Genomic DNA, 13,943 nt, shown 5'->3' on the forward strand with positions numbered 1-13,943 from the left:
CCCTCCACCGCTTGCTCTCTGTCTCCATCTCTCAAAATAAAATAAAAACATTAAAAAAAAAAAAAAAAGAGTCTGTTTAAAAAAAATAATTACTCTAAATGTAAATGGACCAAATGCTCCAATCAAAAGACATACTGTGTCACAATGGATAAAAAAATAAGACCCACTTATATGTTATCTATAAGAGACTCATTTTAAACCTAAAGATGGCTGCAGATTGTAAATGAGGGGATGAAAAACCATCTATCATCCAAATGCAAGTCAGAAGAAAGTCAGCATTGCAATACTTATATCAGACAAACTAGATTTTATTTATTTTTTTTAAAAATACTCTTTAAAGTACTTATTTATTTAAAAGAGTGAGTGCGCCCATGGTCCAAGGAGGGGAGGGACAGAGACAAAGAGAATCCCCAGGATCCCAAGCAGGATCCGTGCAGACAGCCAGAACTCAAGACACCATGAGGTCATGACCAGAGCCAAAATCAAGAGTTGGGACACTTAACTGACTGAGCCACACAGGTGCCCCCAGACAACCTAGATTTTAAGCCAAAGACTGTAACGAGAGGAAGAAGGGTACCATTATCATAATAAGGGGACTATCCAACAAGATGATCTTAACAATTATAAATATTCATGCCCCCATATGAGAGCACCAGATATATAAAACAATTAATAACAAACCTAAAGGAACTCACTGATAATAATACAGTAATAGTAGGGGACTTTAATTCCCCACTTACAGCAACGGAAAGATCATCTAAGCAGAAAACCAATAAGGGACAATGGCTTTGAATGACACATTGGACCAGACAGACTTAACAAATACATTCAGAACATTTCATTCTAAAGCAGAATACACATTGTTTTCAAATGCACATGAGACATTCTCCAGAAGAGATCCCATACTAGGTCACAAATCAGGCCACAAAAAGACAGAGATCATACCATACATATTCTCTGACCATGACGCTATGAAACTTGAAGTCAACCACAAGAAAAAATTTAGAAAGACCAAAAATACATGGAGCTAAACAACATGCTACTAAAGAATGAATGGGTCAAACAGGAAATCAGAGAATAAAAGAATACATAGAAACAAATGAAAATAGAAACACAATGGTCCAAAACCTTTAGGACGGAGCAAAAGAGTCATAAGAGGGAAGTATACAGCAATACAGACCTATCTCAAGAAGCAAGAAAAAACTCAAACAACCAACCTTATACCTAAAGGAACAAGGACAAGAACAATGAAGCCCAAAGCCAGCAGAAGAAGGGAAATAATAAAGATTATAGCAGAAATAAATGATACAGAAACTAAAAACCCAGCAGAACAGATCAATGAAACCAGGAGCAGATTCTGTGGAAAAAAATTAACAAAATTGAAAAACTCCTAGCCAGATGTATCAAACAGAAAAGAGAAAGAACCAAAATAAATGAAAACACAAATGAGAGAGGAGAAATAACCAACACCACAGAAATGCAAACAATTATAAGAAAAAAACTATGAAAAATTATATGCCAACAAATTGAAAGACTGGAATAGAAAAATTTCCAGAAACATATATACTACCAAAACTGAAACAAGAAGAAATAGAAAACTTGAACACACTGATTCAAAGAAATTGAATCAGTAATCAAAAATCTCTCATAAACAAAAGTTCTGGGCCAGGTAACTTCCCAGGGGAATTCTACCAAACACTGAAAGAGCTTACACCTATTATTCTCAAACTATTTCAAAAAAATAGAAATGGAATGAAAACTTCTAAATTCATTTTATGAGGCCAGCAGTTCCAATTCCAAAACCAAAGACTCCACTAAAAAAGAGAACTAAAGGGCACCTGGGTGGCTACCAGTCGGTTGAGCATCCAACTTCGGCTCAGGTCATGATCTCACTGCTCATGAGTTTGCGCCCTGCATTAGGCTCTGTGCTGACAGCTCAGAGCCTGGAGCCTGCTTCAGATTCTGTCTCCCTCTCTCTCTGCCCCTCTCATGCTCATGCTCTGTCTCTCTCTGTTTCTCATAATAAATAAATGTTAAAAAAACATTTTTTTAATAAAAAATCTAAAAAAAGAGAACTAAGCGCCAATATCCCTCATGAACATGGATGCAAAACTTCTCAACAAAATTGTAGCAAATCAAATCCAACAATACATTAAAAGAATCACTCACCAAGACCAAGTGGGATTTACTCCTGGGCTGCAAGGGTGGTTGCAAATCAATTAAGGTGCTACACCACATTAATACAAGAAAGCAGAAGAACCATATGATCCTTTCAATAAATGCAGAAAAAGCATTTGACAAAGTACAACATCCATTCATGATAAAAAAAAAAAATCCTCAAAAAACTATAGAGGACAGACGAAACATACCTCTACATCACAAAAGCCATATACAAAAACCACACAGCTAATACCATCCTCAATGGGGAAAAACTGAAAGCTTTTCCTCTCTAGTCAGGACCAGGTCAGAGATTTCCAGTCTCACCACTGTTATTTAACATAGCACTGGAAGCACTGGCCTCAACAATCAGGCAACAAAAAGAAATCAAAGGCATCCAAATAGGCAAAGAGGTCAAACTTTCACTATTTGTAGATAACGTGATCTTCCATACAGAAAACCCAAAAGATTCCACCAAAAAATTGCTAGAACTGATATACAAATTCAGTAAAGTTACAGGATACAAAATCAACATACAGAAATCTGTTGCATTTCTATACACACCAAAAAATCATATGATACCTAGGAATAAACCTAACCAAATAGGTAAAAAATCTGTACTCTGAAAATTATAAAACACTGATGAAAGAGGGTCACCTGGGTGGCTCAGTCAGTTAAACGTCCAACTTCAGCTCAGGTCATGATCTCTTGGTCCGCAAGTTCGATCCCTGCATCAGGCTCTGTGCGGACAGCTCAGAGCCTGGAGCCTGCTTCAGATTCTGTGTCTCCCTCTCTCTCTGCCCCTCCCCTACTCACACTACTGTGTCTCTCTTTCTCAAAAATAAATAAACATTAAAAAAAATACTGATAAAAAAACTGAAGACAACACAAAGATATGGAAAAACATGCCATGCTTCTCGATTAGAAGAGCAAATACTGTTAAAATGTCAATACTATCCAAAGCAATCTACGCATTTAATGCAATCTCTATCAGGGGCGCCTGGGTGGCTTAGTCGGTTAAGCGTCCAACTTTCGCTTGGGTCATGATCTCGCGGTTCGTGGGTTCGAGCCCCGCATCAGGCTCTGTGCTGACTGCCAGCTCAGAGCCTGGAGCCTGTTTCAGAGTCTGTGATTCCCTCTCTCTCTGACCCTTCCCTGCTCACGCTGTCTCTCTCCCCTAGAAATAAATAAGACATTAAAAAAAAAAAAACTTAATGCAATCTCTATCAAAATATACCAGCATTTCTCACAGAGCTAGAACAAGCAAGCCTAAAATTTGTATAAAACCAGAAAAGACCCCAAACAGCCAAAGCAATATTGAAAAAGAAAGCAACACTGAAGTATCAGAATTCCAGACTTCAAGTTATATTACAAAGCTGTAGTCATCAGGACAGTATGGTACTGGCACAAAAACAAACACACAGGTAACCCAGAAATAGAACCACAAATATGTGGCCAACTAATCTTTGACAAAGCATGAAAGAATATCCAATAGAAAAAAGACAGCCTCTTTGGGGTGCCAGGGTGGCTCAGTTGGTTAAGCATCTGACTTCACCTCAGTTCATGATCTCATGGATCATGAGTTCGAGTTCCACATCGGGCTCTATGCCGACAGCTCACAGCCTGGAGCCTGCTTCGGACTCTGTGTCTCCCTCTCACTCTGCTCCTCCCCAACTCATGCTGTCTCTCTCCCCATTTCTCAAAAATAAATAAATGTTAAAAAAAATTTTTTTTAAAAAGCCTCTTTAACAAATGGTGTTGGGAAAACTGAACAGCGACATGCAGAAGAATGAAACTAGACCACTTTCTTACACTATACACAAAAATAAATAAATTCAAAATGGATGAAAGGAAACCACCAAAATCCTAGAGGAGAACACAGGTTGCAAACTCTGTAACCTCAACAATAGCAACTTCCTACTAGGCACATCTCCTGAGACAAGAGAAGCAAAAGAAAAATTAACTACTGGGACTTCATCAAGATAAAAAGCTTCTAGGGGCGCCTGGGTGGTTCAGTTGGCTAAGCATCTAGCTACTGATTTTGGCTCAGGTCATGACCTTGGGGTCATGGGATTGAGCCCCACGGTGAGCTCTATGCTCACAGGGCAGAGACTGCTTGTGATTCTCTCTCCCTCTCTCTGCTCCTCCTCCCCTTATGCTCTCTCTCTCTCAAAAAAATAAACATTTTTTAAAAAGCTTCTCCATAGCAAAAGAAACAATAAAACTAAAAGGCAACCTTCAGAATGGGAGAAGATATTTGTAAATGACATATTTGATAAGGGTTTAGTTCCCAAGATCTATAAAGAACTTATCAAACTAAACACCCAAAACAACAAATAATCCAACGAAGAAGTGGGCAGAAGACATGAGTAGTCATTTTCCCAAAGACGTATAGATGGCTAACATACATGAAAAGATGTTCAACATCACTCATCATCAGGGAAATACAAATCAAAACTGAATGAGATGATCACTTCACACCTGTCAGAATGGCTACAATTAACAACACAGGAAACAACAGATGTTGGTGAGGATGTGGAGAAAGGGGAACCCTCTTACACTGTTGGTGGGAATACAAACTGCTACAGTCACTGTGGAAAAGAGTATGGAGGCTCCTCAAAAAGTTAAGAACTACCCTAAATTCCAGCAATTTCACTACTAGGAATCTACCCAAAGTATTCAAAAATACTAAATACATGCACCCTGATGTTTACAGCAACCTTATCGACAATAGCCAAATCATAGAAAGAGCCCAAATGTCGATCAACTAATAAGTGATAAGGAAGATATGGTATCTATACACAATGGAATATTACTCAGCCATCAAAAAGAATGAAATCTTGCCATTTGCAACAACACAGATGGAGCTAGAGAGTATTACGCTAAGTGAAATAAGTCAGTCAGAGAAGGACAAATATCATATAATTCCACTTGTATGCAGAATTTAGGAAACAAATCAAATGAACCAGGAGGAAAAAAGGGAGACAAAGCAAGAAATAGACTCTTTTGTGAACAAACTGAGGGTTACTAGACGGGAGGTGGGTTGGAGTGAGGAGGTGAAGGGGGATGGGTTAAACAGATGATGGGTATTAAGGAGTGTACTTGTAATGAACACAAGGTGTTGTATGTGAGTGAAGAATCACTAAATTCTATACCTGAAACGAACATTACACTGTATGTTAACTGGAATTTCAACAAAAACTTGGAAAGAAAAAAAAAATGAAGATCCCATCCCCATTTTCAAGGAAAGATGACAGTTATCTTTTTATGATGTACGGTTCCCAAATACTGCTCTGCAAGCAAATGCCAGAATTTGGGACAAGTTTTTACTACTATGTTGAAAACCTGGAAAAGACAGGCCATGTAGTACATTTTTATAAGTCCAAATAGATTTCATTTAAAAAACTGTTCTAAGATTACATCCTTAATACTGCCAAATGCTCTTTTGCTCAAAAAATTACAATGATAGCAAATGGTTGTATGTTTGTTTTACTATGCTTAGTTATGAGAATAAAAAGTCAGTAACACTATTTAAAGAAAAAAGAAATATGCATCTGGAGTTTCTCCATGACTTTTCAAGGCTTAATAACACATGCCTTTTTACCTCTGAATATTATGTTATTGCCGGGGTGTATGAAAGATTTTTTTTAAAATCAGTGTCCATCTACATATAAAACATTCACACACATGGAAATCCCTTACTTCTTCAACCTGAAGTATGCTGATGCTCTGTTTGTTGGCAACACGGGATTATACGGATCAGCATCCATGCCTCTGGTGTAGCATTCAATTGCTTCATCATATTTTCCTTGTTTGAAGTATTTATTGCCCTGAAAAAGCATGAGAGTCAGATACGTATTGGCACAGAATTCCAGAGCCATTTGTTTTCAATATGATGCATCTCTTTCTAACACATTTGCTCTATAATCAAGGTTAACAGTAAAGAAAAGAGAATTAAGCAAAATGGTCTTTCAACAAATGCTGACATTCACTATATAGTCATTGGATAGGCACAATCCAAAAGCCTTGACAGAAAAATGAGTAACACACCTAGCATTATATACTTTTTACTGATAACCCACAGAAATGTAACAAAATAAGGCAGCAGGATGAGGTTTAATCTGAAAAGTTGGCCTGTGATATGGAGTAGAATTTAATACTCACGTCACACTGATTTTAAGTTACTTTTGTCTACTATAAAAAACTCTAAAACGACTCTCTGTAGAGTCCATGCACTTTACATATAATAATTCATTTAATATTCATAACAACCCACTGAGATTTACTAATAATAGTAATCTTATTTTTACAGTTAAGAAAACTGAGGTACAGGCAATTTAAAGAACTTGTCTCAGGATCTCAACCCATATAATCTGATTTCAGAGCAGACACTCCTAATCGACAAGCTCTACTGTCTCTTGATATGGGTACAGCCAATAAAAATTTAAATCTGAACACCCCCCAAACTATGTTGAAGAAATACTGGGAGCCACATGATTTTCGGCACATCCTGCTTACGTGAAGGAAACTAACGCTAACCTAAAGAATACCTTTTCTTTTAGAGTAAGAGCCTTTTGTGAATCTACATGAATCCCATCTTCTTCTGACTCTGATTCTTGAGACACAGAATCATGGGTACTCTCTTCTTTATCAAGCTCATCAAGGATACTGTCCTGAAATTATAAGTAGGAAAACAGTGCTCATAATTACATGACCATTAAAATAAAGAAGACATTTTTTTTTAAAAAAGTACACTCAATAGAACTTGGATCGTCATCACCCAGGGTAAACTGGGTGAAAAGTACACTGGACCTCTACATACTAGTCTTGCAAAAAGAGAAAAAAGAAAGAAGAAATAGGAAAAAAAGAAAAGAATACTGGCTGTTTTAGCTGCTATTCACTGAAAGAGGGCTGCAGGAGAAAAAAATAATGTAGCAAATTAAAGAGCACTATAAATAAACTGGTCTTCACATAAAACAATCCAAAGGACAAAAACACAGGCATAAAAACCTTTCATTATTTTTCATTTAACCCATGACTCTTAACTAATTCCAAGATAATTTTATTCAAATACTAAGAAGCACATGAGTAGATTAACTTACCACATCAAGTTTTGCCCATGCTTCATAATCATAAGATTTTATCCTGTTTTTTGTGTTTTCCTCTTTGGTTTTTTTAGAAGACTCTTTAGGTTTGCCTTTCTTCTTTTTCCTAAAATTCCCATTTCGAATAGGAGGTAAATTCTAGGGACGAGAGAAAACACACACACACACACACACACACACACACAATGTTTAAGCACTGCTGTATTATTACTTTTTTGTATAACTAGCAATGTTTAAAATTCTCACTAAATTATATCTTCAAATAGGAAGTACTTTTTATTTTTTAAGTACTTAAAGATATTAATTTACCATCTTCACTAATAATTCATGCTGGAATGTTCAATTCATTCTCTCCCAAATGTTGAACACTGTTTAGTCACAAGTATTCTCTGGGAAGTTTCACTATACATTTAATCTGCAATCCTAAATGCACACTTCCAAACCTGCCTGATCTTCAGTCTCACTACAATGAATTAGCAGAACTGCAACAGCAAACTGAACTGCCTCCCCATCATTAGTATGACAGTAACCCATATTTAAATCCACAGTCTTAAGAAAAACATTTGACTGTACTATCTACAGTTTATGCTAATACTGTATGTTAATATATCACTAAATATATAATTATATATGATTATATAATCTACACAAACACCAAAATATTGTATGATGTTATTTATTTACCTTAAGAATTATCACATTGTCTTCCTTTCAGTAACTATTCACTAAGGCTTAATCTGTCTTAATATAGTTAATATAAATAATTACAAAAACTTAAAAGCAGAATTTTTCAGAATGCTGACAGGTGGCAAATCACTTCAAATTCAGTATTTTCACAAAGCATTTTAAAAGGTTGTGCTTTGGGGTGCCTGGGTGGCTCAGTCAGTTAAGCGTCCAACTTTGGCTCAGGTCATTTATCTTCCACTTCGTGGGTTCGAGCCCTCTGCCAGGCAGGATCTGTGCTGACAGCTCAGAGCCTGGAGCCTGCTTCGGATTCTGTGTCTCCCTCTCTCTCTGTCCCGCTCCCGCTTGCACTCTGTCTCTCTCTCTCTCAAGAATAAACATACGTTAAAAAATATATTTTTTAAGGTTGTGCTTTACTTTAAATTAGTTTTGCAGGATGCTATAGAAGAATTTAATTAAGAAATTTACCTCTTCAGGAACACCATTCTGTCTTCTTAGTTCCATATCCTTCTGTTTAATATCCTTTTCCCAGTTTTCTAAATCTCTCATAAAGTCTTGTAATTCTTCTGCATTTTGTTTCACTTGTAGTTGTAATTCAATTGCTTTATTTGTCGAAGTCATTATGGCCTGTAGAGTTTTGACCAACCAATCTCTCACAAGAATTAAACAAATATATTTGGCTTATTTTTTGAGGCTTAGCTAAAATAATGAATTTTTTTTACCACTTCATAAATGGCCAAAATACACGGAGAAAGGAGAGCCTAAAGTGATGCTGAAGAAGGAAAATATCAGAATATTATTTTTTAGGTGAATCAATGTTTGCTGAATGAACAAATGAATAACAGACAAGTTTGGGCATCACTGAAATGCAATGTGAATGAAAGGCAATAAGGAAATCATTGAAATTAGGAAATAGCCCATGGTAGCAGACTATCTGCCCATTTCCAGCTTATAAATTAATCCTAATTATCTACTTACTCCTTTCAAAGGAGTAAATTTATTGAACTTCTGCTATGTGATAGGCCCTGTAAAAACAAGTAAGACAAGGTCCTGCATCTAGGGGAGAAGGAAACAAAATAATCAAGTACTGAGCAACAAAATATTAGGGTAGGCAGGGTTTCTTAGCCTAGGGCTATTGATATTGTGGACCAGATTTTCCTTTCTGGTAGATCGTCCTCTGCATTGTAAGATAGCTGGCAACATCCCTGGCCTCTCCCAACTAGGTAGCGGTATTCCCCCTCACCTCCAGACTGTGAGCATCAGTGTCTCCAGACACTGCCAAATGTCACCTGGGAGGCATAATTAACTCCTGGTTGAGAACAACTGTGCTAAATAGAGGTATATACAGGTGCTGTGGGACTGACCACAAAGGACAGGCATAAATCAGATGGTGGGTAGGGTGGGGGGTTCCAGGAAAGAGGCCCCAGAGTTGCTCTAACTAGCCAAGCTTCAAAGAGGCCAGCCAAGTGATTAACCATGGAGGAGTGGGCAGATGGACTGAGGGACTAAGAAAGAGAATGATGAAATGATGAAGGAGAAGGCCCAGGTGGCTATGGGGCAGATCTTGAAATGCCAGGCCATGAGATCTCGAAGTTAAGTTAAAAGTATTATAGTGGGAAGATAAAAGATACTTGATGACTGATTCACATAAGGAGTGGGGGAGCAGAGGACTCAACCAATGTCTTAGATCTCTGGCTTGGAAACCTGGTTAAATGAGGAAAGGAAAGGGAAAAGTTTCAGGATTGGAGGACAAGAGGAAAGACAAATATTTCAGTTTGAGATATGCTAAGCTGGGTGCTTATGGAACATCAGGACGATATATCCAGTAGGTAGTTAAAGGCAGTTACACACGGCTGGTGATACAAATTTGGGTGTCACTAGCATAAAGGTGTAAATTACAATCACGGATTTGGACACGTTTAATCACTGTGAATACAGGTCTGGGTGGGGAGGGGCTGGAACGTGGAAAACACTATCATTTAGGGAAGAAGCAGAGGAAGAGATGCCAACAAACACAGGAAAAACTAGGCAGCAACAACCAGAGAGCTGAGCGGAAAACCTGGGAGAGTAGTCACAGAACAGAATTTTCAACAATTCAAGAAGGTGAGAGGTTAGCAGTGCCAAATGACACAAAGATCATCAAAGAGGAATGAAAGTGCATTATTATTTGGTCATATTAAGACTTATTGAGAGTTTTAATGAGATTTAAAGAAAAAAATGGAAATAAAATGAGCTGCTGAGTAAATGAGATTATATTGGGATTAGTATGATTCTGTCTTTAATAATCAAAGATTGCTCAGAAATATAGTCTGGCGAAGAGAAACAAGATAAAAGAAGATCTAGGAAAAAGGATAAGTGATGAGACAAAGTCCCCAAAAAGGTGGGAGCGGACTCAAAGCTTAAGAGAAGTGGGGAAGCAGAATGGGAGAGAGAGAAGAGATCAGAAAAATCAGTTTTCTAACGGTTGCAAATGCAGATTGGTCTTCTGACCCGTAGCCCAGCCCTAGAACCTAAACTAAGTTTAAGATTCTTTTCAGGCAGCGCCCATGTTTGATCACATATGTAGATCTCATTTTTAGAAAGTAAAATAAAATAAGGCGAAACTAGTACATTGCTTAGCTGGGGGCTCAAAAATAGGAATAAAGCCGCACCACGCCACTGAGATGCTGCAAAGCGTCAGAACCCTTTTCCGTTTCATTCATTCATCACCTCTCCTGCTCCCACAGGGGTAAATGCTCCCAAGGGAACCTGCGACAGGGCTGGAGTCCCAGCAAGCACACAGAAAGTTCCAGTGCGGGGGGGTATCGCTTTCACACTCAATATCCGGGCAAACGCTGCACACGGACGCCGAGAGGGGGGCGGGCCTCACCGCAGTTCTCTCGGGAGAGAGTGGATCTGCGGTGCTACCACTGCCAATCCGCCCAATACCCCGGGCAGCTGGGGTAGAGGGTCGGTCAGCAGAGATCGTCCAGCCCCGGGCGCGCGGAGCAAACCCCTTCCGGAACGCTCACCCGGGACGCCGCTACCTTAGACACCGCCGCGCCCTCTCCGCTCCCCTCACGCCCTCCGCCTCACCCGGGACCCACGGCCGCGCGCCCCCTTCGTGACAGGCGACCCCAAAAGCCTCGTCGGCTGCTGCAGCCGGAGGTAACGACAAGGCCGACTTACCTCACTAGGCCGTTACTGCCCGCAAGGCCGGTATCCCAGGGCTGCAGCGACTCACGCCGGGCCCCGCCTTCCTGAGCTTTCCCACAAGTCCCCGCGTGCCGCCGCCCCGCCCCCTGGCGTCCGGGCGGAGCGTGCGCAGACGGTCAGATACGGTGCGCCTTTCTTCTCAGGGTGGGAGAATTGACGCTTGCGTTGAAGCCAAATGTGACACCTTGCCTGCTTCCAGAATAACTAAACTTCACGGGAGGTAACCCAAAACTGCAGAGTCATCCTTACTTGTTCTGATTCCCAGAGTAATAACTCCTTGAATGTTTCCTTGGACTCCCTTCCAAATAATCTAATCCCGAATGTCTGCCTTGCGGGTGTCTAGAGATCACGACCTTTGTAAGTACGATAATCATCTGAGAAAGGTACTATTTCTCTGTCTGAACAGACTGTAATCTTGTAATTGTCAAACATGCAGTTGTTTTGTTTTGTTTCCTTTAAGTACTTGTATTTGGCAAACCAGTTCTTCAGTCTGACTCTCTTCACCTTTGCAAGTAAACTGCTTTTCAAAGTCTGTCTCTTGAGTCTTTCTTGGTCGTGTGTCAGTACTAAGATTTGTCTTTAGAGTGCCCTGGCTTACAAAGAAGAATGAATGTGAAGCCTCTAACATTTCTTGCTTCTGCTTCCACTATGAGTGAGCTTTCTTTCATTTTCAGGACAACTCTAAAATTGTAAAACAACAATGATTTCAAAACTCCATTAAAACAAACGGAAGCAAAGAAACCTGTCAGTTTGAAACAACTCCATGATCTCAAACATTAGCCTCAAAATCCAGTTCCGTGGCTCTTAGGCTTGACTGAACTTTGGAATCATCTATGGAGCATTAAAAAAAAAAAAATACTGATATCTAGGTTTTGTCCCCAGAAATTCTGATTTAATTAATGCAGCCTGGGCATCATGATTTTTTAAAGCACAGGATACAACTGTGCATTTTAGACTGGAAACCACTAATCCAGATAATGGTCAACGAAAAACCGTCCTGAGGGGGGGGTCCTCTCTTATAAGGGCAGATCATTAGCTCATCTTTCCCACTGTATATTTATATAGTATCTTAGTATTTTTACATCATAGTAGTCATTAAGTGAATCATCAATATATTTACTAATTAAATGATTCTTTTGCTTTGTTTTTAATTATTATAATAAATAATTTTAAAACATATTGATTTATGGATGTCCTTAACTAAACCAATGTATTTTTTTAAGTGAATTCTACCAGACTCCATTGAGATGAGAAGGATGGGGGCTGCTGGCTCCTTTAGTAAAACCTCGGAGACCCTTGGGTGACTCCTCCATCCTCTTTGTCTCCCTCTCAAGTCACATAATAGACAGTTTCTTCGTGAGTACAGAAGCAAAGTGAAAGGAGTTAATTAGATGGTCTTGATGGCCTTTGTTACCTAATTCCAAGGCTCACATTGTTGTTCCCAAACCAGCTATGCCTGTCATGACAGCCTTCTCTCCTCTTATGTGAGCCCAGACGCAGGCCATCAGAAGTTCTTTTCTAGATTGCAGACTTACCCACTTTCTGTTGACATATCTTCAAATAGTTTTCAACAAGTTTGGTAAATTATGCTTATATGTCTCATTAATTAATTTATTTTTAGGGAAAACAAACCCCAGTCATCTCAGTTGCACTTATTGTTAATAGCTGAATAGTCATTTTCAAAAAGGTATCTCTTTATGTGTTTGTTCTTTAGGTTGAATTTCTTTTTTTTTTTTAATATTTTTATTTATTTCTAGGAGAGAGAGAGAGACAGCGTGAGCAGGGGAGGGTCAGAGAGAGGGGGAGATACAGACTCTGAAATAGGCTCCAGGCTCTGAGCTGGCAGTCAGCACAGAGACCGACGTGGGGCTCGAACCCACAAACCGCGAGATCATGACCTAAGCGAAAGTCGGACGCTTAACCGACTAAGCCACCCAGGCGCCCCTTTTAGGTTGAATTTCTAATAGTGGAAATATATATATAAGTGTTTACTATTGCAAGAATAAAATGCTGCAGTTAATGATTATGAATGGTGTTCACTTTGTCAATGGTGTTAATGTCTGAAACAATTACTGAGATCTTCAAAATAGCTAAATAAGGAAACACTCTGAAAGTTTATATGAATCTCCTGGGTGGCTCCTGGGTGGCTCAGTTGGTTAAGCATCTAACTCTTGATTTCGGCTCAGGTCATGATCTCACGGCTCATGAAGCAGAGCCCCGCATCAGGCTCTGTGCTGACAGTGTAGAGCCTGGTTGGGATTCTCTCCCTTGTTCTGTCCCTCATGTGCGCTCGCTCGCTCCCTCTCTCTCTCTCTCTCTCTCTAAAAAATAAATAATTTCTTAAAAAGAAAGAAAAGGAACATTAGCTAAGTAGCTTTATTCACATTTGTGAACCTTGGGGTTGTTATGAATTGTAGGAGGTTTAATTGCATGTGAGATAAAGCCCAGTATCATAGTGGCTTAGACATAAGAGAATAATATTTCTCTCTCAAAGAAGACTGAATGTGAGCAATCCAGGGTTGGTATGTGTTGCAGACTAGAAGTCTAGAGTCCTCTCTTGTACAGCAAGAGGGTGGATGCAGAATTGAATACGAGAGAGCCTAATATCCAGGAGGAGACAAGAGCCCCCAGCAGGGGTTTCATCTCCGTATTTATTGAGCTCTTGAGATCTTACACACATGGTGAACGTGAAGAAAACTGTCATCAGCTCCAAGAACCAAAGGGCCTGGGGGGCAAGTGGAGTTTGTGATCAATGTCTACTGGTGTCAGATGGAAAGTAATTTTACGGGTGATCCCATTACA

The 13,943-nt window shown here is 39.3% G+C and overlaps 1 protein-coding gene across 2 annotated transcripts in view; it reads right to left on the reverse strand.

The window, feature by feature from the left end:
- Nucleotides 1–11,197, reverse strand: part of RPAP3 (RNA polymerase II associated protein 3) — a 37,260-nt gene extending 26,063 nt beyond the window's left edge. Inside the window, exons 1-5 of one of the 2 annotated variants that reach the window (XM_077753257.1) lie at nucleotides 11,115–11,197; nucleotides 8,415–8,573; nucleotides 7,260–7,400; nucleotides 6,708–6,830; nucleotides 5,860–5,987 (exon numbers count right to left, since the gene is read on the reverse strand). In XM_077753257.1, coding sequence (XP_077609383.1) covers nucleotides 5,860–5,987; nucleotides 6,708–6,830; nucleotides 7,260–7,400; nucleotides 8,415–8,567 — 545 coding nt within the window. In that variant the 5' untranslated portion in view covers nucleotides 8,568–8,573; nucleotides 11,115–11,197. Of the gene's footprint in view, nucleotides 1–5,859; nucleotides 5,988–6,707; nucleotides 6,831–7,259; nucleotides 7,401–8,414; nucleotides 8,719–11,114 lie in introns of both variants that reach the window. The other variant, XM_077753256.1, reaches the window with a different exon arrangement.
- Between the last annotated feature and the right edge of the window lie 2,746 nt (nucleotides 11,198–13,943).

Source organism: Crocuta crocuta, unplaced genomic scaffold (assembly GCF_008692635.1).
Source record: "Crocuta crocuta isolate KB4526 unplaced genomic scaffold, BGI_CrCroc_1.0 scaffold30, whole genome shotgun sequence".
Classification (NCBI taxonomy): Eukaryota; Metazoa; Chordata; class Mammalia; order Carnivora; family Hyaenidae; genus Crocuta; species Crocuta crocuta.